This window comes from Aspergillus brasiliensis (genome assembly GCF_001889945.1).
Source record: "Aspergillus brasiliensis CBS 101740 unplaced genomic scaffold ASPBRscaffold_4, whole genome shotgun sequence".
NCBI classification, from domain to species: domain Eukaryota; kingdom Fungi; phylum Ascomycota; class Eurotiomycetes; order Eurotiales; family Aspergillaceae; genus Aspergillus; species Aspergillus brasiliensis.
This window is the reverse complement of record NW_027137445.1, coordinates 1,282,611-1,310,267: the sequence shown is the minus strand read 5'-3', so window position 1 is coordinate 1,310,267 and position 27,657 is coordinate 1,282,611. Positions and strand designations below refer to the sequence as shown.

Genomic DNA, 27,657 nt, shown 5'->3' with positions numbered 1-27,657 from the left:
AGAAAGACAGATAGTAGACAGCGAACAACCCCATCGACATATACAGAATCACAAAGGGTACTTCCTCATCTCATCCTCCAACTCCACCCTCAACCCCCGATCCACCTGCTCCTGATGCTTCCTATCCAAAAACTCCAGCAACACATCCCCATACCTCTCCCGACCCTTATAGACAGCAACATCATCGCCCCAACTCCTCACCGCAGAAGCCAACCTTCCCGGCACATACTCCTCCTCGACAATCCCCGTAATCGGTTCAAAGTACGTGCGAATCGTAAACACTACACCGCCCGTCTTCGGCAACCGTCGCAGACTCTGCCTCTCAGACCGAAACCAGTGATTCTCAATCGCCTTGTTCTTCTGCGCGGTACTCCACGATACATGCTCCGAGTCTTCGGAGCCGATACTATGCGACCAGGGCAAGCTATCATCAACTTGGATGAAGTAATTGTTCCGGAGAACAGGGTCTTCGGGTTTCAGCCGACGGAAGAAATTCATCATTCCCTTTTCGAGTTTCTCCGTGTATTGCGGGACTGACCCGGAGGTGTGGATTTCCGAGAGTCGCATGCCGTATTTATCAGAGAGACGCCAGAAACCGGCGAGGAGAACGGCTCCTGCCAAGAGGTAGTATTCTCCGTCGGGTCGTTCGATCATGATGGCGAGGTCGTCTTGGATGAGGCGGGCGGCGATGGCCATGGGGTCTTCGGGCAGCGGGCGCTGTGTTATGTCGAAGGTTTCGTGTGTGACGAGGTTGGTTATTCCTGTGGGGGTCTTTTGGAACATGGTTGGGTAGCGTTCGGGGAGGTAGGACGTTCTTTTTGTGTTTTAGGGATGATGATTAGTGGGTGTATGGTGGGGGAAGGGGAGTGGTCAGATGGTCCAGTGCTTACAGCTCTTCGAGGAGCTCGATGGCCGCGTCCCATGCTTCGGGGGCAGTTTTGCAGCATTTGTCGCCACGTTCGGCGATGCGACGGGCTTTGTCGGCGTGAAATTTGAGGTAGTGGTTGTCGAGTTCTAGTGAGATGGCATATGGCTCAGTATGTGAAAGGTGTAGGCAGTGGGATCGAGGTCAGGATCTCACCAATCCATTCGTCCCATTTCATGCTGCGCAGGCCCATCGTGACGAAATACTTGCTGCGGAAGGTCAGATCACCGGCTGATTGTAGATGTGCGCTGGGCAGGATCACTTACGGTCCATAACGAAATGGTCGATAGGGAATGGGCTTGGTCGTGTGTACATCCCAGTTGGGATATGGGGATGCTGGAGGCCGTTTGAAGTCCGATGGGGTCCATTCTACATTACCTCAAATCAGCTATCTGGGTTTGTCTATGGAGTTGCTGAAGGTAGCTCACCTCCCAGTTTCCTGGTAACTGCGACCGACTTCTTCTCGAGATCTGGGGTTGATGAGCGAGCGACTCCTTGCTTGGATGATGTCGTCCACCACTGGAAAGCTCGGGTGATAAGCCAGACACCGATACTAGTTACCGCACTGATCAGGGCGATATCGTAGATGGGAGACTGGCCAAAATGGAATGATGTCGAAAACATGATGACGATAGAATAATTCAAGGTGGTTGAAAGTCGGTCTGTGCTACCACCATGGCGGAGATAGTCCCGGGATGCCGGGGGGAATTGGAATGATATATATGGTATATACTACGAAGTACGAGAGAGTATTGGCACAGCTATGCAGATGATGTGCGAGGTGCAAGCACACCAATGACGAATGGTCCTGGGTGGGTTGCCAGAAGAGTTAATGCGATGCGAGGTTGAACTCCAGCTAAGCGGTGGGTTGAAGATAAAACCGCCAGCCGGGCTGATTGACGCCTGCATTGCCTGGAAACTCTCTTATCAGTCCGAGGATATCTTTCCCCAATCGGGCAAGGCCACCACACCGCCAGCCAAGCTCATTCGAGCGTTGGCTTCAGCATGACTTCTTCTGCAGGCGCGCATCCACCATACGAACATGGCTAACCGGGGGAGATCTCTATGTACAGTAGCGTGACATCTACGTTTCCATAGCCACCTACGCTGCGTTTGTTAGGGTGTCGCCGCGTCTCCGCAACAGACAGTACTCGCCCCATTTCCGCCGAAGAGGTGCAGGGATCATTGGCAGATCCGGAGTCCAGATCAACCGCCCCAGCAGACCCGTCTGGGACGCGTCCAGGAAGCCATGACATGACAGCTGCTCCCACTCCGTGTCCTCGTGGATATAATCCGGCTCCAGCTCGGTGGCCTTCCGGCTCGGGAATTCCGAGTCTACCAGGAAGGAACATTGCGAGAGGTCGGTCTATTCAGATGATAAGCATGCGAGCGAGAGAGAGAGAGAGGGGAAGAAAAGACCGAGAACTTACGTATTTTCCGAGATCTTCTTCATTGCGATCGTTCATGCCCGTGGGAATCTGCGACGTCCCCTCAAAGAGCGCAGAGAAGTCCGCAGCCTCGGGAAACTCGCCCGGAAGCAGTCCCCGGAATTCGCTGCGAACAAACTTGGCCCGCATGTCGTTGGGGAGGAAGAAGGATGACGGGAACCGGTACCACTCCTTGCCAAAACACACCGTATCGCCTGGTTGGGCTACTCCGGGCTGTTCCAACGGTTCGAATACCTTCAACGGAGCATTGTAAGCGCTGATGATCCCGACGATCCGCAGGAGGCCAGCATTGAGGGCCATCAGGATTATTGACATGATCACTGCCAGCTTGATCTTCGGTAACATGCTCCCAGCCGGCGCCTTCGGGTTACTGGAACCAACAAATGACAGGACCATGTGGAAGGCGATGGACGCGTTGAGCGCAAGGAATGGATACGCTGGGAACATGAACCTCTCTTCCTTATGCGGCTGAGCAGTGAAAATGGCGAACCACATGTAGAACGGGGTAATTAGAGTCACGGTTCTCAGCAAAGTCTGCACACTAGTTGCCTTGGGGCGGAAAAGGGCCTGTAGGGCCAGCAGCGGCGCAGCGGCCATGGCGAACGCAAACCAGATGTTGAAGTTGAGCAGCAAGTTTCGGATGTAGAAAGTCCAAGGCTCGATCCCGAAGATATCGGGACCTCTGCCCTCTCCGCCAAAGACGTTGTATGCAACGATGTTCCAGGGTACAAGGACAAGTTTGCGCAGGAAAGCGTAGTCGACGGCAACCTCCAAAGCCTGCCAGAATTAGCTACATCGCAAGCTGGGAAAGACCAGCTGAAAAACCATACCAGAATCGCTAGACACCTCAGAGCACCATCCAGAACGCTCAAGAAGATCCCTCGCATATTTGAAGACAAAAAGCCGATGATCACCTCCTCCAATAGAAGAGGAATCATGAGAGCTCCAGCAAACGGCCAGCCGACAATCGCCCCGAGCCCGAACCACATGATTCCTTGCGCCGTTTTCTGACCATCTCGCCAGTCCAAGAACGCCGTCAGACCGAGCATCGACATATACATGGTAAAGCTAGAGGGTAGGAAGGCAGTTGACGCATGGAACATGCCGGGGGTGAATGCGACGACCATGAGAAAGAATAGGCCGATGCGCGGACTCAAGGTGCGACAGATGGCGGAGTAGAGACGGGTCTCGCAAGCAGCACAAACCAGCGCCAGAAAGCATCGGATCACATAGAACTCTGCAGACTTGCTGCTGAGAGCAAACGATCCGATTTTACCCACCACAGCATGTGTAGAGACATACAGCCAGCTTCGGATCGAGTAAACCGGGGAGTACTCCCACGTCTGCAGCCCGTAGCCATGGTTGAGATAATGTGTCGGTTCCCAGAAGTTGAAGACTTCATCACAATCCTGAATCGGTGCGTAGAGGGCTGCAAGCACATTGGTGATGATGCAGAGGTAGAGCGCAATGTTCAATGGTAGGTAGAAGGGCGGCGGCGGCGGCCTTTGGAGTAGCACGACTTATAAGCAACTGCGGATAGAAGATGCCAGCTGGAGGGATAACTATTCATACCGTTGTTTGGTGCGTGGAGTGGGCGCGGACCCCTGCGAACCTGAGGGAGCCTCGCCTTTCCTCCGAGCGGGTGCCATTTTTGATTCTAGGATGATTCACGGATGATGAATCAATCCTGCTTATATCCCACTTGTGCTTGAAGCTGTCGAAAACGCGGTCGGAAAGAGACTCCGGAATGAGTCCCGCAAAGGCGGAAGAAGCGAGCAGCGCCGCTTATCGATAAGCGGCGCCACGGCAACCCGCTTCTCCAGAATGAAAAAAAGTTCCCGTCGCAGTTTCATCACTCCTCCATCCCACTTTTCCGCTTGTTTTTGGGGAGACTGTCCATCCTGGGTCTTTGGAGCTTTCAAGATGAGTGATAATCAGTTACTTGCTCAGCCTGTGGGCTCTTCAGAAGTCCCCAACGAGGGTCCTCCTGTCAAGAGACCCTGCACCATCGATACGCCACCCATTGCGTTGACGCCAGCAGACGATGGAAGCGACTTTTACAATACACCCTTGGCTGTCGGGACACCTGCGGACAGTAGCGCTGTGAAGGACCAGGTTGATGCCGCTCAGAATTCGACCAGCGAGCCGGATGCCGCTGCTCAAGTCCATCCACCTATTCCGGGATTGAACCTGGTCAATGACAACGTCAAAGATCTGCAGCAGCCAGAGGCATCTGAGCCCACCGTATCACAGAACACCACAACCATAGCCGGCGAGCAGAATGGTACGGTCTCTACCAGTCAATCTGTATCCGCGCAGGGTGAGCCCGAGAAGACGGAGGAGACTCACGCGGAGCCCATTACCGATGCTATGGATGTGGATGCCAGTGAGAAGCAGGAAGCCCAACAACCAGCGGAAGCATCTGCCACTAATGGCGCAGAAGCTGCTCAGGACGAAGAAGAAGATGACGAGCACCCCGAGTGGGAAATTGATTCCTCTCCCTACGAATCCTCATCCGACGACTCCTCGACAGACTCTTCCGATGACAGCGACGATGACGACGAAGACTACCCCATCCTGAGCCCCGAAGAACAAGCACGGATATTGATGCAGGCGGAACTTGGCTCTGACGACGAAGGCGATGGAAAAGGTAAAGCTGGTGGCCATCTGAGAACGGCGAACGAAATGCCCGAGGAAGCTCCTCCCATCCCTGAGGTTACCATCACACCTGAGATGAAAATTGTGCATCTGGGCCAGGTGGAGGCGATCGTCGAGAACACCCTTCTTATTACTGCCAACACCAGCGGCGAATACCAAGTGCTTGAGGCCGGCTCCCTACTCTGTCTGGAGAACCGCACTGTCGCCGGTGTGGTCTCCGAGACTCTCGGACGGGTTGAGAACCCTCTGTATGCCGTTCGGTACCCGACCGCGGCCGCCATCACCGAGCGTGGCCTGTCCAAGGGCACAAACGTCTTCTATGTCGAGGAACACTCTACATTCGTCTTCACTCAACCCCTCAAGGGCATGAAGGGAAGCGACGCCTCCAACTTCCACGACGAAGAGATCGCCGAGGACGAAGTCGAGTTCTCCGACGACGAAGCCGAAGCAGAATATAAGCGCAAGCTCAAGCAGAAGCGCCAGGAAAAGAAGGACTCTCGAAACGACAACGGCCCAGGAAGAGGCAGAAAGAACCCCCCAGGACCCTCTAAGCTCGGCCAAAGCGAACTCAACTACGATGACAACCCCGTTGACGACGGCTACACTCCGCTGGCTCGGCCCAAGAACCTGCACGAGATGATGCGCCAACAAGAAGCCCCGGTCGAAGCTGACGGCCACTCCGGCCCCAGCAGAAACAACTCCGGCTTCCGTGGCGGCGGCCGGGGTCGTGGTCGAGGATATGATCGTGGAGGTCGCGGTGGTGGTGGCCGCGGTGGCCGTCCATCCCATGATTCGGCTCCCCATCATCAGGATCGTCAACAACAATCATACTACCAGCCCCAAGCGCAGGCCTCTCACCAGTCTCAATCTCAACCTCAACCACACCCCTACCCTCAAGCAGCGTACCCCACAAACTCGCAGGGTGCATACGCTCTCCCTCAGCAATTCCCTCCCTTCGCAGCTTTCCAGCCGCAACAACCCCAGGCATACGGACAAGGTGCCATGCCAACAGCCCCGTTCAATTTCCAGATGCCCTTCCAGCAGGCCTATCAACAACCAAACCCGTACCAGCAGCTTCCTGCTAACGTGCACATCAACCCCTTGTTCCTGGCTGCCCTTCAGCAACAGCAGCAACAGCAACAACAGCAGCAGCAACAAGTACCGGGGCAACAGCAACCTCAACAACCAACGATGAACTTCGATCAAGTGAAAGCACAGTTGGATCTTTTGCGGCATCTAAGTAACAACCAGAACCAGAACCAGGGGCCGCCTCGTTCGTGATTAGTGATGTTATGATTGATTGATCCATATATCTTGCTATATATGTTTTCGGTCTTGCTTGCTTGTTTACTAGTTATCCGGGTTTGGTTGCATTTTTGGAGCTACTGACTGGGCATCGTCTTTTGTGATTCGTTTCTGGATGGGTACTCAAAAGTTATACTATCTAATCTTGCACTATCGCTTCAATTTCCCATAGACTATCCAATTCTATTCTGGTCGAATTCACGGCGTACAGTGTACAGACATACGAACTGGCTTTGATGTGGGGGAGAATCTTTCAGGGTTTATGTTTATGGTACAGAAGAGTAAATTGTAATTAGAAAGCGTGATAGTATTGCTATGCCATGCCATGTCTTGTGTAATCGAGCTCACGACTCGTTCTGCTTGGCACTCTTCGCCAAAACCCAGAAATTCTCCAGCTTCGCGCGGGCCAAGACATCCTTAGCTTGGGAATCCGTTTCACACACTCGCGCCCCCAGCCATTTCCGGAATGCGCGCGTTTTGACCTGACCCTCCCAGACGAGCTCGCAGGTATTGTGACTAAGGTCTTTTAGATCGCCCGTTTGCTCATCTTCAGCTGCTAGCCAGGAGGCTTGGGCCTCGCGGTTGCCCTCGCGCACCGCGCCCGGGCCTGCGTTCTCGGTCCAGTCAATCCGATTCAACATGAGCTTTCTGTAGTTGTTGATTGAGTGGGATCCTCCCTCGACAATCACGAGGTTAAAGCGAGGGTGCATGACGCAGACCCCTGTAAGAGCGTTCTGTTCGGCATTCTTGCTGATTTTAAAGCGGTTCCGTCCGTTGGCGAGGCTGTCGATCCGATAAACCGTCATCTGGATACCCTTCTCGGCATCGGCCTCCTGTTGCCGGGCGAGCTTCTCTCGGCGCTCTTCTTTGGTGAGCTTGCGTTCCGCGTTCGCAGCCTCGTGCTTTTCACGACGCTCTGCGATTTCCCGGTTTACGCGTGCCTCCACGGCCGTGGGATCTTTGACGGCTTGTTCACCCAGGACTCGCATCAGGTTCGACTTCTTGACCTTCGGTGGAGGTGCTGGTTCGAGACCCAGTCGGATCTTCGCTTGTTGTTCCTTCAGATCTGCCATTCGACGCTGGCGGCGGATCTTCGCCTGTTCCTTTGGCGTAAGATACATAGGCTTCTGTGCCGGTAGTAGCTTTTCCTGCGGAGGATCGAGGAGGACTGGGTGTTGTACGTATTGTGTGATAATCGAGTCAGAAGTGTCAATCTTGAGATTCTGTTCGTTTTCGATGCCCGAGTAGTCCTCGCCGTTCACGAGGCCTTCGTCCCACCATTCAATTGCGGGAGGGGCTGGCACGAGGAAAGCCTTTTCAACATCCAAATCTTCGTCAATACCCGCTTGCCGTGCTCTTTCAGCAATCCGCTTCTTCATGGCCTCCAACTGAGCCTGCCGACGGAGAGCAGCAGCCTGCTGTATATATTTGCCTTTCTGGTTGAAAATGAGCTGTCGTGTTTGTCGGGGCTTTGCGACTGTTGCCTTCGGACCGAGATTCGGATCAAAATAGGGGTTGTTTTTGATTTCTTCTATAGACGGCCCCGATAGATCAAGTCCGGCTCGATCTGGCCTCCCCGCGGTAGCTGGTGATTCTGTACGCCGGCTCTTGGATTGAGAAGTCTGCCGCCCTTTCGCACCCCGGAAGTCGAGCGTGTCGGAGAGCAAAGCGGGGTGAAGACCGACATCCAGACCACCTCGAGCTCGCGACGAGCCATCATCTTCATCTTCGAATGGGGGAGGTTGAGGAGTCGGCGTAGGAGCGGGTCGTTGCGGAGCAGCAGCGTTGGCGCGACTAGTCGCTGCTGCCACTCTAGCCTTCATCTGTTCCAATCTCGACATGGCTGGACTGGCGGCAGGAGGCGTAGGGCTGGCACTTGATGCAGCCGGCGTAGGTGTGAATGCTGGCGATATACCCTTTGCCGCTTGAAGTCTTGCACGCACAGCTTCTGCTTTTGCCCTTGCTTCGGCCACCATCTTTTCGATATCAACCTTGCCCGCGGCCGGTGCCCCCTGGGCTGGCATTGGAGATCCATGATTGGAACGAGGTCTTTTCTGAGTGTTGTTGTCTTGGTCCTCGGGGTGAGGCCGCTTCAGCATGTTGCCTGATATGTCCGCCATGATCGGAGAGACGGATGATTGCTCCACTCACCCACGGAGATCAGCAGAGCGACCGACAGACTAGTGATGGTATCGGGAGAAGGAGTCGAAGAAGGCCAGCTAAACAAGCAGAATCTGGGGCCGGTCGCGAAAAGACGTCAACAATCGAGACAAGGAAAGGATCTCAAATCACGGGGCGCTGCAAGTGCCAACGTGGGTCCGCCGGCGGTGTCGCACGGCAGAAAAAAAGTTGGGTGAAACTTTTCGCATCGTCGAGACCGACGAACCCGCCTTTCTGTTTCCCAGGCCTGCAACCCCCCACGAGACCCAGAATTTGCACCGCCAGCGTCGTTTGTCGCTCAAGCGGCTGCCAGGGGAATCATGACTACCTTCGCTCGGCCCGTGGCCTCCTCCATTGCGGGGATTGACTTTGGTGTCTACAATGATGAAGACATCAAGGCCATCTCGGTAAAGCGAATCCATAATACTCCGACGCTGGATTCCTTCAACAACCCCGTTCCCGGTGGTCTCTATGACCCGGCTATGGGTGCATGGGGTGACCATGTGTAAGGATCTTCCCTCTTTGCTTTCCGCAAACTCTTGCCATCGCGTACTTTGCGTATGCGAATCGCAGCTGACAGTCTCCAGTTGCACGACATGTCGCCAAACCTCATGGTCTTGTACTGGCCATCCCGGACACATTGAACTCCCTGTCCATGTGTACAATGTCACGCATTTCGACCAGCTGTACCGTTTGCTCAAGGGCCAGTGTGTCTACTGCCACCGTTTCCAGATGAGCCGAGTCAACGTCAATACCTACAGCTGCAAATTGCGCCTGCTGCAGTATGGCTTGGTCGACGAGGTAGCTAATATCGATACGATGGGCGGCAAGGGATCCGACAAGAAGAAGACGAACAAGGACGGTGAAGGGTCTAGCAGTGAGGACGAGGACGACGATGACATTATCGCCCGCAGAAATTCTTATGTCAAGAAATGTATCCGCCAAGCGCAGGCAGATGGAAGGTTACGCGGTCTCATGGCTGGCTCGAAAAACCCGCTCGCTGCGGAGCAGAGACGAGCACTTGTCAGAGAATTCTTCAAAGACATTGGCGCTGTGAAAAAGTGCGCCAGCTGCAGCGGGTACGTTCCTGACATTCTCTACACGCAACCTTTTGCAAGACCTCGTCACTGATCCAGGCGCACAGACTGTCCCCGTCATACCGGAAAGATCGGTCCTCGAAGATTTTCCGAAAGGCTTTGCCCGAGAAGTCTAGACTTACCATGACGCAAGCTGGATTTCAAATACCGAATTCCCTGGTTCTTCTCCAGCAAGCCAAGAAGCTTACTTCCAAGGAGAAGCAGGCGCTTGCTAACGGGGTTTCCGACAATGTTAGCACCACTTCTGAGACACATGGGGCAGAGGAGGAGGTTGCGCGTGGAAATGCGATTGTGGCCCAAGCTGAGAGCAAGAAGCAGGCCGTTGGCGAGACCCAGCAGTTCATGCCCTCTCCCGAAGTCCACGCCGCGATGACGCTACTTTTCGAGAAAGAGGAGGAGATTTTGAGCCTGGTCTACAACTGCCGACCATTGCCGAAAAAGGAGTCCCGGGTTAGTGCGGATATGTTCTTTATCAAGAACATCCTGGTGCCGCCCAACAAGTACCGTCCTGCGGCACCGCAGGGACCTGGTCAGATCATGGAGGCTCAGCAGAACCAGTCCTTCACAGCGATCTTGAAGAACTGCGACATCATCAACCAGATCAGCAAGGAGAGGCAGAGCGCGGGCGCCGACTCTACTACGCGCGTGCGGGATTATCGCGATCTCCTTCACTCGATTGTCACCCTCCAGGACACCGTCAACATGCTTATTGACCGTGACCGTGGTAATCTCAACGGACCCGCCGCCGCCGCCGCTCCGATGGGTATCAAGCAATATCTCGAAAAGAAGGAAGGTCTATTCCGGAAGAACATGATGGGAAAGCGTGTCAACTTTGCTGCTCGAAGTGTTATCTCGCCTGACCCCAACATCGAAACCAACGAAATCGGTGTTCCTATGGTGTTCGCGAAGAAGTTGACCTATCCCGAGCCGGTGACGAACCACAACTTCTGGGAGATGAAGCAGGCTGTTATCAATGGTCCAGACAAATACCCTGGTGCTTCTGCTATCGAGAACGAATTTGGCCAAGTTACCAACCTCAGGTTTAAGAGTCTGGATGAGCGGACGGCGTTGGCAAACCAGCTGCTTGCCCCCTCCAATTGGCGCATGAAAGGATCGCGCAACAAGAAGGTCTATCGCCATCTCACCACCGGTGATATCGTTTTGATGAACCGTCAGCCTACCCTCCACAAGCCATCCATCATGGGTCACAAAGCTCGCGTTCTTCCTAACGAAAGGACTATTCGCATGCACTACGCTAACTGTAATACTTACAACGCGGATTTCGACGGTGATGAGATGAACATGCACTTCCCTCAGAACGAGCTCGCTCGATCGGAGGCTATGATGCTTGCGGATGCAGACCACCAGTACCTTGTCGCAACATCTGGCAAGCCCCTGAGAGGTCTGATTCAGGATCACATCTCCATGGGAACGTGGTTTACTTGCCGAGACAGCTTCTTCGATGAAGAAGACTACTACCAGCTGTTGTACAGCTGCTTGAGACCCGAGAACTCTCACACAATTTCTGACCGGATCCAGACTGTGGGCCCCACGGTGATCCGGCCGAAGCGTCTTTGGACTGGTAAGCAGATTATCACGACTATCCTCAAGAATATCATGCCTCCCGACAGGGCTGGTCTCAACCTGAAGAGCAAGTCTTCCACCCCGGGAGACCGTTGGGGCGAGGGTAACGAGGAAGGAGAGGTCATCTTCAAGGATGGAGAGTTGCTTTGTGGTATCCTAGACAAGAAGCAGATTGGTCCCACAGCTGGTGGTTTGATCGATGCCATCCACGAAATTTACGGACATACCATCGCTGGTCGGCTGATGAGTATCCTTGGTCGTCTTCTGACGAGATTCCTGAACATGCGTGCCTTTACTTGCGGTATCGATGATCTTCGACTGACCCCGGAGGGCGACCGCGTTCGTAAAGAGAAGATTAGCGAAGCTGCTGCCATCGGTCGGGAGGTTGCATTGAAGTATGTCACCCTCGACCAGACTACTGTGCCCGATCAGGATGCCGAGCTGCGGCGACGTATGGAGGAGGTTCTCCGGGACGATGAAAAGCAGGGCGGCCTTGATAGTGTTTCAAACGCTCGCACCGCGAAGCTCTCGACCGAGATCACCAAGGCCTGTCTTCCGAATGGTCTGGTCAAGCCCTTCCCGTGGAACCAGATGCAGTCTATGACAATTTCCGGAGCTAAGGGTTCGAGCGTCAATGCCAACCTGATTTCCTGCAATCTGGGCCAACAGGTTTTGGAAGGTCGCCGTGTACCCGTCATGGTTAGCGGCAAGACTCTGCCATCTTTCAGAGCATTTGACACGAATCCCATGGCTGGCGGTTATGTCTGTGGTCGTTTCTTGACTGGTATCAAGCCCCAGGAATACTACTTCCACGCCATGGCTGGTCGTGAAGGTTTGATTGATACTGCTGTTAAGACCTCTAGATCCGGATACTTGCAGCGTTGTCTGATCAAGGGTATGGAAGGCTTGAGGGCGGAATACGACAGCTCGGTCCGCGAAGCCACTGATGGCTCAATCGTCCAGTTCTTGTATGGTGAGGATGGTCTGGATATTACGAAACAGGTCCACCTGAAGGACTTCGATTTCCTGGCCTCGAACTACGTGTCCATCATGTCCCAGGTCAACCTGACCAGTGACTTCCACAACTTGGAGAAGGAGGAGGTCGCAAACTGGCATAAGGATGCCATGAAGAAGGTGCGCAAGACAGGAAAGGTCGAAGCCATGGACCCGGTTCTTTCTCTCTACCACCCCGGAGGTAACCTGGGCAGTATCTCGGAGAGTTTCTCGCAAGCTCTCAAAAAGGTAAGACTATTCGAAACTCCAAAACGAGACGAATTACCGAGACTAACGATTTCGCTTCCAGTACGAGGATGCCAACCCAGACAAGCTTCTTAAGGACAAGAAGAAGGACGTGAACGGTATCATCAGCAAGAAGGCATTCAACACTCTCATGAACATGAAGTACATGAAGTCTGTCGTCGACCCTGGTGAGGCAATCGGTATCGTTGCCGGTCAGTCTATCGGTGAACCGTCCACTCAGATGACCCTGAACACCTTCCACTTGGCTGGTCACTCGGCGAAGAACGTGACACTGGGTATCCCCCGTCTGCGTGAAATCGTTATGACTGCTAGTGCCCATATCATGACCCCTACGATGACTTTGATCTTGAACGACGAGCTGTCTAAGGAGCACTCCGAAAGATTTGCCAAGGCTATCAGCAAGCTCAGCATCGCGGAGGTTGTTGATAAGGTTCAAGTCAGAGAGCGAGTCTCCTCGGGTAGTGTCAAGGCTAAGGTTTACGACATCGATATCACCTTCTTCCCCGCCGACGAGTACACTGCCGAATACGCCATCACGACGAAGGATGTGCAGAACACGTTGCAGAAGAAGCTCATTCCTAAGCTTGTCAAACTCACCAAGGCTGAACTCAAGAAGCGTCTCGATGAGAAGACCCTGAAGAAGTACTCTACTGCTCAGCCTGAGATTGGTGCTTCCGTTGGCACCGTACAGGACGGACCTCGCGGCGCTGATGCCGACGCAGAGCCGGCTGACGACGACGTTGAAGACGATGAGGACGACGCCAAGCGTGCCCGAGGCACTCAGAACCGGTCCAACCAGGTCTCTTACGAAGGCCCCGAGGATGAGGAGGTGGACATGGTCCGGCAGCAGGATGCCGACGAGGACGATGCCGACGAGGACGAAGAGGGTACCGCCGGCGAGAAGCGTGATGTTGAGATGGATGATTCTTCCGATGAAGAGTCCGAGGGCGAGGCAAAGGACACGAAGCTGCGCGAAGAGGATATCAAGAACCAGTACCAGGAAGTCACGCAATTCAAGTTCAACCCCCGCGACGGAGGATCTTGCACTATCCAGCTGCAGTACGACATCGATACTCCCAAGCTCCTGCTTCTGCCTCTGGTGGAGGATGCTTGCCGCAGCGCAGTCATCCAGTCCATCCCTGGCCTCGGCAACTGCACGTTCGTCGAAGCCGACCCGATCAAGGGTGAACCTGCGCACGTCATCACCGATGGTGTCAACCTGCTTGCCATGCGCGACTACCAAGACATCATCAAGCCTCACTCCCTCTACACCAACTCCATCCACGACATGCTCAACCTCTACGGTGTCGAAGCCGCGCGTGCCTCGATCGTCAAGGAAATGTCCGACGTTTTCCAGGGTCACAGTATCTCCGTCGATAACCGTCATCTGAACCTGATTGGTGACGTGATGACCCAGTCGGGTGGTTTCCGCCCCTTCAACCGTAACGGTCTTGTCAAGGACGGCTCATCACCGCTGGCTAAGATGAGTTTCGAAACCACCGTCGGATACCTCAAGGAGGCCGTCGTTGAGAGAGACTTTGATAACCTCAAGAGTCCCAGTGCCAGAATCGTCGTTGGTCGCACCGGAACCGTCGGTACTGGTGCCTTCGATGTCCTTGCTCCTGTGGCGTAAATATAATGGGCGTGTTGCATTTCACCAGCTTTTTTCATATCATATTGTATATGTGCAAAATCATTAGTTTCTGTATTTCTACTTTTTATTTCTCCTTTCCTTTCCTTACTGTTCTTGTCTGACGTGTCCAACGATCTCTCTGCAGTTGTCTTTCAGCGGGAATAAGAAAAAAGTTGAAGTTTTCTTTGCACAGATCGCATCCTCTATCTATATAGTACAAGCAACCAATAGAAAAAAAATTCTGGATACTGAAAAATTAAAATAGATTGGTTTCCTATTTTTATCAATCAAGCACGCCTTGTATATTGTACACTTTGATGACCCAATTGAACACCAGACTTGAAACCGTGGTATCATGCATGCATGTTATGCAAGGACTGCTGAGGGGATGAAGTAAGACCAAAACAGAAACAAATGCAACCGAGCGAATGAATAGATATATTAACTCAGAACTAAAGCCAATAAGGACTTTAGCTTCACTGCGCATCCAACATCATCAAATCTTCATTATCAATGTCATCGTCGAACTCATCCGCACCACCAGCAGCACCATTACGCACCCCGTTGTGAGGAGCAGCCGCGGCAGCGCCATAAGCAAGATTTTGAGGTACTTCTCGCTGAGCCCGTTCCTCCTCCAACCTCTGTTTCTCTCGATGTCTTTCAATGTCAGCCAAGCTCCACGTCGAAATCCCTTCTTGATCCCTAGCCTTGAATGGCTGGGCCATCGTCCGCAGGAAATTCTTGGCGGTAGCTACCGCCATATCAGTACTGAGGTTGGTTTCACTTTCCAACATGGCCTGATTGATCCACTTGGGGAGCTGGTTGCGCTTTTTCTGAAATCGACGATCGGCGAGCACCATGACCCCGTAGTCATCCTTTCCACGAAGGACGCGACCCAAGCATTGAGCGGCGTGACGCATGGCGTCGAAGGAGAGGAAGTCGTTTTCGCGGATGCGGTAGTTTTCGCGCAGGAACTCGAGACGCGCTTTCAGGATACGGGACTCGGTGTATTGGAAGGGAACGCCAATATTGATCACGGCGCGGCCGTAGTGGTGGTCGAAATCGATTCCTTCGGAGACTTTGCCTCGTGCGACGCAGAGGAGGAGGGCGCCTCGACCGTTGCAGCAGGCTGTTCGGTAGGTTTCTAGAGCGAGGGAGGATTCTTGCGCATCGGGCGTTTCAACGAGGATCAATTTGTAGTTCCAGATTGAGTCGAGAATGCCCATGCCTTGCCACATGCTGATGATGGATTCCATATATAGGTAAGAGGGGAAGAAGACGACAATGCCGTCGGGGGTGATTCGGGAAAATTCTAAGACGAGGTTGCCATAGTTTCGGACGACTCCGGGATCGTTGCGGATTTGGAAGGATGAGGATATCTGCGCCTGATCCGATCCGCGGGTTACGACCATGGGTAAGAAAGATCGACGTGCAAGTGTCATGCTGTAGGACTCCTGCATTACGGCGTTGAATCCTAGCATCTTGGGGTACATCTCGAGAGGGGATAGCGTTCCTGAAGTAATAATGACGGAGCTGAATCGGTCGAACACTGGCTTGATGGCAATAGCGGCATCTAAGCAGGTGAAATGCAGTACCGGGTTGGGAACAGTCGCTGCTTCTGACTCGAAAGGCTCCAGGATCAGGAGGAATCCTTTCTCGTATGTTGCAACTAGAGTCGCGAATGTTGCTACCTCCTGGAGCGGCTGGTAGTCTTCTATGTTGATGAGCTCTAGGGTTCGCACGAGCGAGGTTAGCCGTTCGGCGCAAAAGCGCAAAGGCTTCCGCTCGATATAGGTCAGATCCTTCACGTGGGTTAAGAAGGAAGGAGGCGTTTCGGATATAGTATGCATGACTTTCATTCGGGTTTTGAGGTATTCGATAAATCTCTTAAGGAAGGATACGAAGTGCTCCGCTCGTCGAATATTTCCCGGCACGGCTTCCTTGAGCAGATCATCCGGAAGGACAGGGTTTGAGATGAACTGATCCTCCTCCCTTGCTTGTTCGGCTGCTTGTAGACCTTCAACAAGCTTCGAGTACTCGTTCTGGAGCTTTTCCGCATCGGAAGTCTTCATCTCATTGATCTTGCGTTCCAGGTTGTTCGCCCCTCTCGTCGCTTTCCGTAACGAGTCCTCCGTCAGGTCGATACTTAGCGACTCGATACAGACGTTGTCAATATTATGGGCCTCATCGAAGACCACGATACAATCCTTAGAAAGCTCTCGCGATACCCTCTCGGCGATTTTGGGGTCCAGCAGGTAGTGGTAAGAGTAGATGATAACGTTACAAAAGGGCATCTAAACAATTTGTGAGTATGTTTGCAGTGACTAAAGCCCTATCAAAGGGAGTCGTACCATGCGCCGGGCTGAAAAGTAAGGGCATTGTTTATGTTCTTCTCCGTATTTGAGTAGACCATCGAGGGTGAAGACTCCGGGAGGAACGAGATTGTGCGGCTCAAGCAGATCGAGGTTCTGTAGAACACGTTATAAGACAGCTCGAATCCGGATCACAAGCTCCATACCTCATGATATACGCAAAGTTCAACGTCCTCACCCCGCTCTTTCTTCTCTTTGACGAAGCCTGCAGTTAAGCTCCGGCACCTTGCATCGACCACCGCGCCACTCTTTTCCCTCTTGACAGACGGATGAAGACATAGGTTCTTTCGACTTGTCAGGCCCAGCGCGCGGAAATCTTCCGTATACCCAAGTTGCTCAGCCCGAAATTTCATCAGCTCCTTCAGCTCGGCCAAGGCCTTCTCAATCTCGGACATGGTTCGAGAACAGTAGATGAGCTTTCGGTGCTCCGGATAATGCTGCTGGTAGGCGACAATCAACGAGAGAAGCGATACCGTCTTTCCGGTCCCGGAGGGCATCTCCAGGACACAGTGGCCCCCGGCATCGAGGCTTTTCTTAAGATCGCACATGTAGGCATATTGTTCGGGATAGATACGTGGATACGGGAAAAGGACGGGGAGATCACTAGTAGATGGGGAGAGTCAGTTTGACAGCTCTCGATTTAGTCCCAGAGCTATCTAAAGGGCAGTACATACTCGATAAAGAATTTCATGGTGAAAGAAGAGCGTGATGCTCGAGAGAAGATGAGGATCGCCTTTGGGGCGCCTTTCGGAGGATCTTCTAGACCGCGTCGGCTTTTGCCCAATCGGGAATCGATGACACCAGATCACGTGCACTGCCCGATAGAGACGCCGATAATGTAATCACGCCGCTTTTAACGGCGGGGAGCCTCGATTATCAATTATCGGTATCGAAGCAAGAACCTGCAGGATCCCAGGGGCATTGTGGGATGAAAGACCCTTGAACAGGTAGCTTGGGTTGGCTAGCTAAGAGTTGAAAACATCAGGTTCACTTAAGCCTCTCTTCTATGGTCGTGACTTGCTCTACTTCTATGCTATACACGCGCATTCCGTCATTCTCTTTACATCCCGCTTCCCCCACTCTACTATGAGCAAGAAGTTCAAGTCTCAGGCCTCAAGCAGCCGGGCTGCTGCCAGCACGTTCGGCGGCTTTGGTGGGTTCTCGGGCACATTTTCTAGCCAAGGAAAAGAGCCATCATCTCTTACATATGTGGCCGAGCCGCCGGATCTTTCCCGGATATCGGAAGCACAATTGGCGATTGCGTTCAAGAACTTCCTAAAGAAGGATGAAGTCACCAGAACGAGGGCGCTAGATGATCTACGAGAACACGTCGCAAGTGTTGAGAGTCGCAGCGGGACGCTTGATGACGGGTTCCTGGAAGCTTGGGTAGGTCTATCTTCACATTATGCGCCCCGGAATAGCAAGTTGATCGTGGTTTGGAATATCGGCAGGTTAAAATCTATCCCCGCGCTTCCATAGATCTGTCCCGAAGGGTGAGGCAGACCGCTCATTCTACTCAAGGATCGATTGCCAGTCTAGTAGGAAAGCGAATTGCTCGCTTTTTACCCAAGGTGATTGGCGCGTGGCTGGCGGGGATCTATGATAATGATAGACCTGTCCACCAGTCTGCTCTGGAGTCTTTCACCCGCGTCTTCTCGACTGACGAGAAGAGAAGCGGCGTGTGGAAGGTCTATCAGAGCGCTATCCTGGAATTTGTGGATGATGTCATCCTGCAGCAGACTGCTCTGACATTGAGCGATGAACGAACGGTTAAGCCCGATGATGCAGAGGCAAAGTATGCGCGCGTAGCCGGTACTGCGCTCTTGTTATTCAACCGAGTCCTAGGTAAGCGTAAACGTCATATTGTTCGGAACATCCACTAAGAAGAGCACATGCAGGACACTCGACTCATGAAGATCTACAGAAGGATCTGCCGACCATAGAAACTCTCCTATGCAGCAAATCTCTATGGGCACTTTCTTATCACGACGATCCTTTTGTGCGCAAATCGCTCTACATTCTTACTCGGTCAGCTGTGTCTAAGGAGCCTGAGGAGCTTGATTGGAAGCTCATCAGTGCCGCCTTGATTGGCAAGGCCTTGCACAGTCCCCAACTTGGCTCCGCAACAGAGCTTTCAGAGACGATCTTGAGGGTAACGTCTGCAAGACCCCAATTATGGACGGAGGACTATTCTGGGAAATCATCCCCTTCGAAGAGACTTCTCCAATACATACAGAAAGGTTCACAAAACGGTCTAAGCTCCTTCTGGCCGAACCTTTGCCAATTGCTCCAGACGATCCCATTTGAAACGCTGGCCAAAATTGATTCGCAATCTACATCCGACACTACTCTTGGGCTGTCTAGTGCGGTCGTGTTAACAGAGTCGTTCCAGGAAGGACTTACTTCTAGGGATGAGCCTCGCCAGAACCGTGCGGTTGGTTGGAAAGCCTACATTGACACCTCAATGTGGCTTGCTCATCGACTTGTTGAGGACGATAGAGTGAGATTTCTGCAGGAGAGGCTTGCTCCATTGGTTATGCAACATGTCAAGCCTGAACAAGATCGTTCTCAATGGACACTTCCCGGTCCGGCAGCCGAATCTATTTGCACGGATTGTCTCGTCGCAGTGACAGCGAAAGGCTACAAAGCGGTGATCGAGCAGCTGTGGACGAAGATGTCTGATGACCTACTTGAAGCCGTCAAGTTGTCGTCACCGGAACAGTCCAAGGATTTCAAGTCCTCACAGGATGCCGTATGTGTGCAGGCGGAGCGTTTGTTGGCCTTGGAAGCCTTGTTACTTTCGCGTCTGCATGATACTGCTCATGAGACAGGCATTGTGGAAGTCTTCAAGAACACAGACCTCACGTTACTCGATAACTGTTTGGAGGTGTTGCGATCTAGAAATGGCAAGCCTTACGGGGCGGCTGCGGTTGTGGAAGAAATAGTACGCAAAGTCCCGCAAATCGCCCAAGGCTCCCAGTCTTTGTTGAGCTTTGTTCAAGAAGATGCGCCTGAACTTCTAGCATCGCCATCCGCCGATCGTTTGGTATCTATTATCATGTCTTGCCGATCATGGGAAGGTTTCGGACCCAGCTTCGAGAGAGTGGTTGAGCGTGTGGCACAATCGGATCCAGAATCGTCAAATGTACATGCTGTCCAGAAGCTTCTTTCCACTCTTGATTTCCAGGAAGTAGGTGACAAGAGTGGTCTGGTTTCTCTTGTTATGCGAGCTTTAGATCAAGCCTGTAAGGGCAGCGACCTTCACTGGTCCATTGTTGTTGCAGTGCTACAGAACCATACCTCGCACGGGCAATTGGCGGACTCGATTTTCCTGTCTATAGTTGATGCCCTGTCTGAAGAGAGCAAGGTATTTGACACGCTCCACGGACTTTCTCGGATTTCCAGTTCGGTCCCCAGTGCTGTGCGAAACTTCCAGAGCGGAGGCCAGGGCTCAAAGTTGTCTGGTAAGCTGCTGTTTCTCACCGAGTCATCGGACGAAGAAGTAGCTAGTCTCGCGGAGTCGCTGTCTAAGACTCTGAAAGAGTCCGTCGTCAGTGAGACAAGCGCCAAATCAAGCTTCGAGATCCTGCAGCACCAGTTCAACAATGTTAATGAAATGTCACTTTCGTAAGTTGTGGTCCAACGATAGGAGAGAAAGAGAAGCTAACGGCACCAGCGTCGAGTCGATGTTAGGCATCGCGGAAGAGCTGCTACAGAATGTCGCTCCTGCGGACATTGGAAAAGTAGCGAAGGACATCCTGCCGTCTCGTCAAGCTTGGGAGGATTCCCTTGGGCCTTTCCTCGAGCTCCCACCGCGGCTATCAGCTGCCGTCACCAGTCCGCTCGCCGGTACGGTGCATCTCGTTGATCGCAATGTGTCAGACGCATTCCGGGAACGCTACGCACGTATCCCGCGCGACTCCCATAACTGCTCGTCGGCTTTCCGATTGGCATTCTACACCGTCAGGATTCTTTCTTCATTTGATATTGTCGAACATCTGGACACTGAGGAGCTTGAGACACTGTTCTACAATATACCCCTAACAGTGCAGCTTATCGATGACGACTTGAGCGTCCAGAACTGTAATGGAATAACCGGCATCACACACCCCGAGCAACGCGAGGAGTACATGGAAATAGTCAGCGATGGCCGGAAAGCCGTCAATGACTGGGCCCAGTCGCACAAACAGAACGAAGCCGCAAAAGGACAGACGGTCGGTTCCTTGCTCTCTACATTCTGGACAAGCCAGATCGAAAAGCTGGACGGCCTTTCTCCGTTAGACTACCAAGTTGGGGTAGCATTTGTGAAGATCATGGAGGCTGTGGATTCTTCAAGCAAGAGTCGGCCAACGGAAGAGGTGACACAACTTTGCAGGGACATGCGAAAGGCGAACGCTATTCGATCGGCCTCCTGGGTGGCCGTGTTGCGAAATGCCATACTCTCTAACCCTGCTGGTACACGATTGTGTAACGAGTTTGTCGCAGACTCCACGGGGCTGAAGCCAAATGAAGAGAGCAAAGACGGTTTGTCAAGGCCCGGTTTACTCTGTCATGTCAACCTGCTAATATAGACCAGGTCTTCGCAAGTTGGTCCTCTTGAACCTCCTGTTAACTGGAGAAGAAGAGGTTGCGGCTTCCATTCCCACCCAGCGGTTGGTGTTTCTGATCAAACATCTTATCCAATGTCTTCAGTCTGAGGACGCGTCTTTGAGCATCAAGGCCGAGATTTTCCAAGTCCTGGCAGTGATGCTCCCTAACCTACAGGAAATCTACGGCTCTCACTGGGAGGATTGTATGGATATCCTTGCTACCACATGGCAAGAGACTGGTGGTAGCGATGAAGCCATTCCTGCCCTTCTCTCGTCATTCAGACTCTTCGCCCGTCTCCAGTCAATCGCAGGCGACGAGGAGAGTAACGACGATGTGAAGGATGCGTGGTCTGATCGGAAGAACACGCTCTTTAACAGCTTGACGTCAACGCTCCAGAAATTCGGTGAGTGTGTCGGATACACGGTCATTAGGTTATATGCTGACCAGGCAGATTCCTCCACCACCTTCCACCAACCACGAGATGTTGCTGTTGATATGTTATGTCGCTTCTTCAACGTTATCCCGGTTGATCACCTGGAGGACGCAAGCAGATTCTTCCCGCTTATCACAGCACAGAGCCCCGCGGTGCAACGCGCCGCCTACACCATCCTCCATCGGTACATCCCTAGTGTGCAAGAGCAAGTGTCATTTGATGTGGCACTGTCGAAGACGACTGTCGGACTGCCTGATGAGCTGATGTCTCTGCTGCTCGAAGCGCCAACTATCGAAGGGGTCAACGCCGCATATGGCGACGATAGGATGTGGGCCGAACTACGGTCGTACCTACTAAGCTGGAAGGTGGTTTTCGACCACTTTGTCAATGCGGTATGTCCTGAGTGCCTTGCTGTAGGGACTGGTTCGCTAACCGTTACAGTCTCTCACTCTCCAAGAAAACTACGTGGCTAGTATCAAGGACAACGAGAGTCTCAGCCCACTCTTGGAGTTCATGTTCGACTTCCTTCAGCGATCAGGCGGGAAGATGGTGGATGCATCTAGATTTGACATCCGCTCCTTTGAGCTCGATCAGTCCGAGAGCGCTGAGAAGGAGATCCAATGGCTTCTCGTGCATTTGTATTTCTTGTGCTTGAGGCACCTGGCCAACATGACCAAGGGCTGGTGGCTCGATACGAAGAAGCGCATCAAGGGACCAGTGGAATCCTGGACTGAGAAATTCGTAAGCTGTCCTGAATAGACTGGGTTGTTCTCATTGTAAACTAACACTGCATTAGATCTCACCTTTGGTTATTGAGGACTCGCTGCGGGGAGTCACTGAATGGACATCTACCCAGGATCCGAACGAAGAGCGGGCGCTGAACGTGAAGATCTCGCCCAAGACAGCGGAAATTATCGCTAGTATCCCGGTGGACGAAGAGTCGCCACCGGTGGCATTGTCTCTGTCCCTTCCACCGGCTTATCCTCTGCAGCCAGCGTTGGTTGTGAGTCGAAGCCGTGTGCTTGTGGACGAGAAGAAGTGGCGCAGCTGGTTGCTGACCATCCAAGGCGTGATTATGTTTGCCAATGGCAATTTGGTGGATGGACTGCTGGCGTTCCGGAAGAACGTGCAGGGAGCGCTCAAGGGACAGAGCGAGTGCGCAATCTGCTACTCGGTCATCTCGACGGACATGCAGACCCCGAACAAGCGGTGCGCGACGTGCAAGAACACCTTCCACTCGGTGTGTCTATTCCGGTGGTTTAAGAGCAGTAACCAGAGCACATGCCCGCTATGCCGGAACAATTTTGTTTATGTATAGGGGAGTGGAAGGAATAGAGCTGTACATAGAGTAGTAGTTATACAGTAGGAGTATCATCATGATGCTGCATTATTCGATGACTATTAGTATCTGTCCATCTCGTCATCGTCATTATACATCAACACTCATCAGCAGTATTGCTTGATAGAGTAGATGATTTTGTATTTGTATCCAACTTATCTAGGAAGCACTACTTACTACCTGATCAGTCGCAGTGGGGCGGCACCGCGGGGCCCACGAACTTTGCCGCAGCGCCGCCGCGGAGCTCCAACTTGAGCTTCTCCATCTTCTCGCCAAATGTCCGCCTCACAGATTCCCAACCTCAACACCTTGCGTCGCGGCGGTGGTCGCGGCCGTTTTCGAACCCGCGGAGGGGGCCAGACTGGTGATGCAGGTCACGGGTCTCACGGCGGCAAAGACCGCGTGGTGCAGGGCACCGATAATGACGCCAGCGTCTCCCGCCTCAGCGCCGTGAACCTGGGCTATCTCGACGATGTCTACGCACCTGCATTGACGCCTCCGGGCTTGGAAACCCGTCGACTTCCCATCATCAACAGAGGTACCTTTACCTCTGACAGACATCATCTTACTTTTCCACCAGCACTCATCTCCTAACCATCTACAGGTACCTACGTCCGCACCACCGCCATCGACCGCCTCGTCACCCGCTTCCTGAACGCCCATCCCTCTCACCCCAAGAAACAAATCATCTCCCTGGGTGCTGGCACCGACACGCGCATCTTTCGTCTCCTCTCCTCTCCGACTTGTAACGCATCTAATCTAGTCTACCACGAGATCGACTTCTCCGTTAACACTTCCGCCAAGATCAAACTCATCCGCGCAGCACCTCTCCTTCAACGCGTTCTCAGCAGCAGCAGCAGCAGCGACACGGTCGAAATCTCCCCAAGCAACGACGCCCTCCACTCGCCCTCCTACCACCTTCACCCCCTCGATCTCCGCAATCTACCCACCTCCCCCGTCCTCCCAGGCCTCGATCCTACACTCCCCACCCTCCTTCTGTCTGAGTGTTGTCTCGTATACCTCACCCCCAGCGACGCCAGCTCGGTAGTTCGCCACTTCACAGAGACCATCTTCCCGGCGACCACGCCGGTAGGGTTGATTCTGTACGAGCCCGTCCGACCCGATGATGCGTTCGGGCGCACGATGGTGGCGAATCTAGCTACCCGGGGGATTCAGTTGCAGACACTGCAGGAGTATGCGTCGCTGGGCGCACAGCGACGGAGGTTACGGGAGTTGGGACTAGATGGGGGGCAGGCGGCGGCAGATGTGGACTTCATCTGGGAGAGGTGGGTGAGCGAGCGGGAGAAGGAGCGGGTGGCAGGGTTGGAGATGTTGGATGAGATGGAGGAGTGGAGATTATTGGCGCGACATTATTGTGTTGCTTGGGGGTGGAGGGATGTTCCTGGGGGAGTGTTTGAGGAATGGAGAGAGATGGAAGGGCAGGAGGAGTGAGTAGTTATCTAGCTAGTGTGTGCGTCATACGTGAGAGCTAGCTGCGTAGTTAATTTATTGTCCCTGAGTAGTTCCCCAGACTATCATATAATTATTATATATGAATGAAAATCCACGTTGAGCGCACAGGCCAAGGGGCGAGAAAGAGGAGAAGAAGTGGAATCAAGATGGACACCATGGCAGCTCAAGCAAACGTGCATTCAACTACCTCCAGGACCGACCCCTTGTCTACCATTATTATTGACAATTATTGCCTAATCCCTAAAGCACGGAGGACCTGACTGGATAAACTGGCATTTTGCCCAGCAATTAATCAGTTCGTGCAATCAAACTTGACGGTAGACACGAGCGAGACAGAGAGACTAAACATAGACTATTGCCTAAGCTAGCACCATAGCTCCCGCCTGCAATTGGCTTGCTTCTGCCCCCTTTTTCAACTGCCAAAGTCCGTGCCGGTCAGTGACTGAAACTAGGCAGACTCAGCAGAGGGCACTGACTCGATTGGACTCGAGCGCTACTTTGTGACTTATACTGGAATAGGATGCTGATCCGGTCTGGACGGGTGCTGATCGCGATGTCTGGTTGTCTAAGAGGAAGGGAGTGGTTGTGAGTTTATCCCGCAGTTTCCGTGTCATATCCTTGTAAAGTTGATTGTCATTATAGCAATAATGATGGGATTGAGTTATGTCAAAATCAAGGATATACTCCGTCTCTCTCCCACTTCGTCACTCTCTATTCATACTGTATCCTTTTGTGAGCTATTTCACTGAGTATGGATGAGAGTGTCCAGGGTCCACGGACCCCTTATCCATCCATCAGGAACAGTACGGTAACCTACACCTTTCCACCATTCCCAATGTAGTAGTTTATGGGGGAAATTCCATGAACTGCCGCCGTGCAAAGGCCGCTGATTGGCGTGACCCCCTGAGCGGGTCATGCCTAATTGGGATCGAAGCTTTAGGGCTATCCTGTTTGGGTAACCCGGGGAGAGCATCACTTTGCGCAGGCTACTAACTAGTTGAGTTAGTCGTGGTAGATAGTTGGTAGTTTGTAGTCTAGTTCTCATGGCTGCTGGTGGGTTTCTCGGTTTCTCTTTTCTTCTGGGGTCTGCCGGCTCTTGTCTCTCGTTTCTTTCTTTTCTTTCTTCTCTTCTTCTTCTCTTCTTTCTCTGCTTCGGTCCAGTCTCTCGTTCTTGTCTTTACTGACCCTAGTCTTTCGTTTTGCGTGGTCTGTCGTGGTGTCGTATCATATAATTATTCTTATTATCTTTTAACCTGTCTCTCTGCCTCCTGGCTATATATCTCAAAACTGACCTATACATATCACATCTCTCCGCCTTTTGGTTATACATACATACATACATATACACCTCTCATACAACAATGAAGACCACTAGCGCAACGGTGGCTTTCCTGGCCATTGCTGCTGTCCAAGCAGCCAAGCACGCCCATGACCATGGCCACCACCACAGCCACCGCTCTGTGGATAGCCCCGTGGTCAAGAAGAGTTCCTCGTGTCAGTTTCCCTCTGGAGCTGGCTTGATCCCCGTCACTCCTCACGAGGTGAATGGTGGCTGGGCTATGAGCCCTGATCAGGAGTGCAAGCCTGGCGGATACTGCCCGTATGCTTGCCCGGCTGGCCAGGTCTCTATGCAGTGGGACCCCGAGGCCACTTCATACTCCTACCCGATGTCCATGGTAAGTGGCTCCACCTGGGCAGTCAACTCTTGTTGGGCGGTGACTGATGAGAATAGAATGGTGGACTGTACTGCGACGAGAACGGCGAGATCCAGAAGCCCTTCCCGGACCGTCCCTACTGCAAGGACGGCACCGGCGTCGTCAGCGCGAAGAACAAGTGCAAGGAGCAGGTGGCTTTCTGCCAGACGGTTCTTCCCGGCAACGAGGCCATGCTGATCCCCACACTTGTTGAGGAGCTGGCTACCCTGGCTGTCCCGGATCTGAGCTACTGGTGTGAGACTGCGGCGCAGTAGGTGTTTTGCCATCCATATATCAGATGTGTAATACTGACTAGAGTAATAGCTTCTATATCAACCCTCCCGGATACGACACCGAGACTGCTTGTGTCTGGGGTACCTCCGAGAACCCCTACGGCAACTGGTCCCCGTATGTTGCTGGCGCCAACACCGACGGCGAAGGCAACACCTATGTGAAGCTCGGATGGAACCCGATTTACCTGGAACCCGCTACTCCATTCCGCAATGAAGTTCCTGAATTCGGTGTCGAGATCGAGTGCGAGGGAAGCGGCTGCAATGGACTGCCGTGCAAGATCGACCCATCCGTGAACGGCGTGAACGAGATGACTGGTGACAGCACGACGGGTGCAGGCGGTGCATCCTTCTGTGTGGTGACGGTACCCAAGGGCGGCAAGGCCAATGTCGTTGTCTTTGACAAGGATGGCAGTGGCTCTACCAGCGTGCCCGTGTCCAGCAGCAGTGTTAGCAGTGTCGTCGTGAGCAGCAGTGCCAGCACCAGCAGCACCTCTACCAGCAGCATCGTCCCTACCACTAGCAGCACGTCGACGGTTGTCAGCACTACCAGCACCAGCACCAGCACTAGCACACCAACCCCGACGCCATCCAGCACTACTACCACCTCCAGCACCACCCTCAGCTCCAGCTCCACCATCAGCACCTCCAGCTCCAGCAGCATCACTCCCCGACCCACCCCGAGCTGGACGCCTTCATCCAGCTGGAAGATCAGCTCGACGAGCGCAGCATTGAACCGGACCGTGTCGTCTGTCTACTCGTACAAGCCACATGCGATGGTGGAGACGGGATCCTCGCACGACCAACCTGTGGCTGCTGCTGCTGTTGCCAGTGGAGCTTCGAGCCAGTCGACTGGAACTGCTCAAGCAACACAGTCCGCAGCTGTGGCGGAGGGCGCTGCAGTCACCTCTGCAGTGTCCAAGCTGAGTCTGATTGTGGCGGTTCTTGGAGCGATTGTAATGGTCTAAGACCATGTTGATCACCATACCGATCAACCACAGCACATATCATCCATCATTTTTTCTTGGATTCACTTCTGATGGGACACTTTTTTCATACTCATATTTATACCCTTATGATTGACGTTCTTGTACATGCTTGATTGATGAGCATTTATTGATAATGTTTACTGTTAATATAGTCGTGTTGAGCTGCAGTCTGTAGTAGACATCCAATGTATTTTTCTTAACATCATGAAGGGATAAAATAGATCATTTTCTCTTAGCTGGTATCTTCGTTCTGCTTTTTTAATTCAATCATATAATAATAAGTGGTAACTTCAACGATCTCAGCATTCAGGTTAACTCCCTTCAGGGGACGTGAGAGACGCGCAGATCAGCTGTGGATGTAATTTGGGAGCTACCATGCCTATCGGAACGAGTAGCAGTGCAATTAT

At 52.9% G+C, this 27,657-nt stretch overlaps 8 protein-coding genes across 8 annotated transcripts; 5 read left to right on the top strand and 3 right to left on the bottom strand.

Moving 5' to 3' along the window:
• Positions 1-48: 48 nt before the first annotated feature.
• Positions 49-4,022, bottom strand: ASPBRDRAFT_28744 (dolichyl-P-Man:Man(6)GlcNAc(2)-PP-dolichol alpha-1,2-mannosyltransferase; the record flags this gene model as incomplete). Its single annotated transcript, XM_067622553.1, has 10 exons — positions 49-814; positions 891-1,014; positions 1,082-1,134; positions 1,192-1,294; positions 1,354-1,657; positions 1,892-2,009; positions 2,032-2,291; positions 2,356-3,150; positions 3,204-3,876; positions 3,946-4,022. 10 exons carry the CDS (start codon positions 4,020-4,022, stop codon positions 49-51), a joined length of 3,273 nt encoding a protein of 1,090 aa, XP_067480760.1.
• A 274-nt stretch (positions 4,023-4,296) lies between these two features.
• ASPBRDRAFT_28743 (RNA-binding snoRNP assembly protein NAF1) lies at positions 4,297-6,312 on the top strand (the record flags this gene model as incomplete). Its single annotated transcript, XM_067622552.1, has 1 exon — positions 4,297-6,312. One exon carries the CDS (start codon positions 4,297-4,299, stop codon positions 6,310-6,312), a length of 2,016 nt encoding a protein of 671 aa, XP_067480759.1.
• Positions 6,313-6,680: 368 nt separating this feature from the next.
• Positions 6,681-8,585, bottom strand: ASPBRDRAFT_174250 (U4/U6-U5 snRNP complex subunit PRP3; the record flags this gene model as incomplete). Its single annotated transcript, XM_067619772.1, has 2 exons — positions 8,132-8,585; positions 6,681-8,056 (listed from the first exon to the last, which is right to left on the bottom strand). The coding sequence occupies exons 1-2, from the start codon at positions 8,454-8,456 to the stop codon at positions 6,681-6,683; spliced, it is 1,701 nt and encodes a 566-aa protein (XP_067480758.1). The 5' UTR covers positions 8,457-8,585.
• A 151-nt stretch (positions 8,586-8,736) lies between these two features.
• On the top strand, positions 8,737-14,324 carry ASPBRDRAFT_149173 (DNA-directed RNA polymerase I core subunit RPA190). Its single transcript, XM_067619302.1, has 4 exons — positions 8,737-9,001; positions 9,084-9,575; positions 9,641-12,419; positions 12,481-14,324. Exons 1-4 carry the CDS (start codon positions 8,817-8,819, stop codon positions 14,068-14,070), a joined length of 5,046 nt encoding a protein of 1,681 aa, XP_067480757.1. The 5' UTR covers positions 8,737-8,816; the 3' UTR covers positions 14,071-14,324.
• ASPBRDRAFT_41190 (TFIIH/NER complex ATP-dependent 5'-3' DNA helicase subunit RAD3) lies at positions 14,305-17,169 on the bottom strand. The gene is made up of 4 exons (XM_067624510.1): positions 17,117-17,169; positions 16,589-17,045; positions 16,422-16,538; positions 14,305-16,364 (listed from the first exon to the last, which is right to left on the bottom strand). The coding sequence occupies exons 1-4, from the start codon at positions 17,131-17,133 to the stop codon at positions 14,547-14,549; spliced, it is 2,409 nt and encodes an 802-aa protein (XP_067480756.1). The 5' UTR covers positions 17,134-17,169; the 3' UTR covers positions 14,305-14,546.
• A 143-nt stretch (positions 17,170-17,312) lies between these two features.
• Positions 17,313-22,894, top strand: ASPBRDRAFT_41189 (ubiquitin-protein ligase RKR1). The gene is made up of 8 exons (XM_067624509.1): positions 17,313-17,828; positions 17,894-18,287; positions 18,341-20,069; positions 20,119-20,966; positions 21,019-21,435; positions 21,484-21,857; positions 21,907-22,206; positions 22,262-22,894. The coding sequence occupies exons 1-8, from the start codon at positions 17,529-17,531 to the stop codon at positions 22,781-22,783; spliced, it is 4,884 nt and encodes a 1,627-aa protein (XP_067480755.1). The 5' UTR covers positions 17,313-17,528; the 3' UTR covers positions 22,784-22,894.
• A 186-nt stretch (positions 22,895-23,080) lies between these two features.
• ppm1 (protein C-terminal leucine carboxyl O-methyltransferase ppm1) lies at positions 23,081-24,256 on the top strand (the record flags this gene model as incomplete). Its single annotated transcript, XM_067617455.1, has 2 exons — positions 23,081-23,342; positions 23,409-24,256. The coding sequence occupies 2 exons, from the start codon at positions 23,081-23,083 to the stop codon at positions 24,254-24,256; spliced, it is 1,110 nt and encodes a 369-aa protein (XP_067480754.1).
• Positions 24,257-25,480: 1,224 nt separating this feature from the next.
• ASPBRDRAFT_505451 (SUN domain-containing protein) lies at positions 25,481-27,279 on the top strand. Its single transcript, XM_067626562.1, has 4 exons — positions 25,481-25,953; positions 26,010-26,242; positions 26,296-26,819; positions 26,875-27,279. The coding sequence occupies exons 1-4, from the start codon at positions 25,639-25,641 to the stop codon at positions 26,994-26,996; spliced, it is 1,194 nt and encodes a 397-aa protein (XP_067480753.1). The 5' UTR covers positions 25,481-25,638; the 3' UTR covers positions 26,997-27,279.
• The last annotated feature ends 378 nt before the right edge of the window (positions 27,280-27,657 follow it).

What these genes read in the sequence shown, in the direction of transcription:
- ASPBRDRAFT_41189 (XM_067624509.1), top strand. Translation starts at nt 17,529, where the DNA reads ATGAGCAAGAAGTTCAAGTCTCAGGCCTCAAGCAGCCGGGCTGCTGCC. An exon ending in ACGGGTTCCTGGAAGCTTGG is followed by an intron (nt 17,829 to 17,893) that starts GTAGGTCTATCT and finishes GAATATCGGCAG; the next exon opens with GTTAAAATCTATCCCCGCGC. An exon ending in GTTAATGAAATGTCACTTTC is followed by an intron (nt 20,070 to 20,118) that starts GTAAGTTGTGGT and finishes TAACGGCACCAG; the next exon opens with CGTCGAGTCGATGTTAGGCA.
- ASPBRDRAFT_505451 (XM_067626562.1), top strand. Translation starts at nt 25,639, where the DNA reads ATGAAGACCACTAGCGCAACGGTGGCTTTCCTGGCCATTGCTGCTGTC. An exon ending in ACTCCTACCCGATGTCCATG is followed by an intron (nt 25,954 to 26,009) that starts GTAAGTGGCTCC and finishes TGATGAGAATAG; the next exon opens with AATGGTGGACTGTACTGCGA. An exon ending in TGTCAGCACTACCAGCACCA is followed by an intron (nt 26,820 to 26,874) that starts GCACCAGCACTA and finishes TACCACCTCCAG; the next exon opens with CACCACCCTCAGCTCCAGCT.
- ASPBRDRAFT_41190 (XM_067624510.1), bottom strand. An exon ending in AACTTTGCGTATATCATGAG is followed by an intron (nt 16,539 to 16,588) that starts GTATGGAGCTTG and finishes CGTGTTCTACAG; the next exon opens with AACCTCGATCTGCTTGAGCC. An exon ending in ACTTTTCAGCCCGGCGCATG is followed by an intron (nt 16,365 to 16,421) that starts GTACGACTCCCT and finishes CAAATTGTTTAG; the next exon opens with ATGCCCTTTTGTAACGTTAT.
- ASPBRDRAFT_149173 (XM_067619302.1), top strand. Translation starts at nt 8,817, where the DNA reads ATGACTACCTTCGCTCGGCCCGTGGCCTCCTCCATTGCGGGGATTGAC. An exon ending in AAGTGCGCCAGCTGCAGCGG is followed by an intron (nt 9,576 to 9,640) that starts GTACGTTCCTGA and finishes CCAGGCGCACAG; the next exon opens with ACTGTCCCCGTCATACCGGA. An exon ending in TCTCGCAAGCTCTCAAAAAG is followed by an intron (nt 12,420 to 12,480) that starts GTAAGACTATTC and finishes TTTCGCTTCCAG; the next exon opens with TACGAGGATGCCAACCCAGA.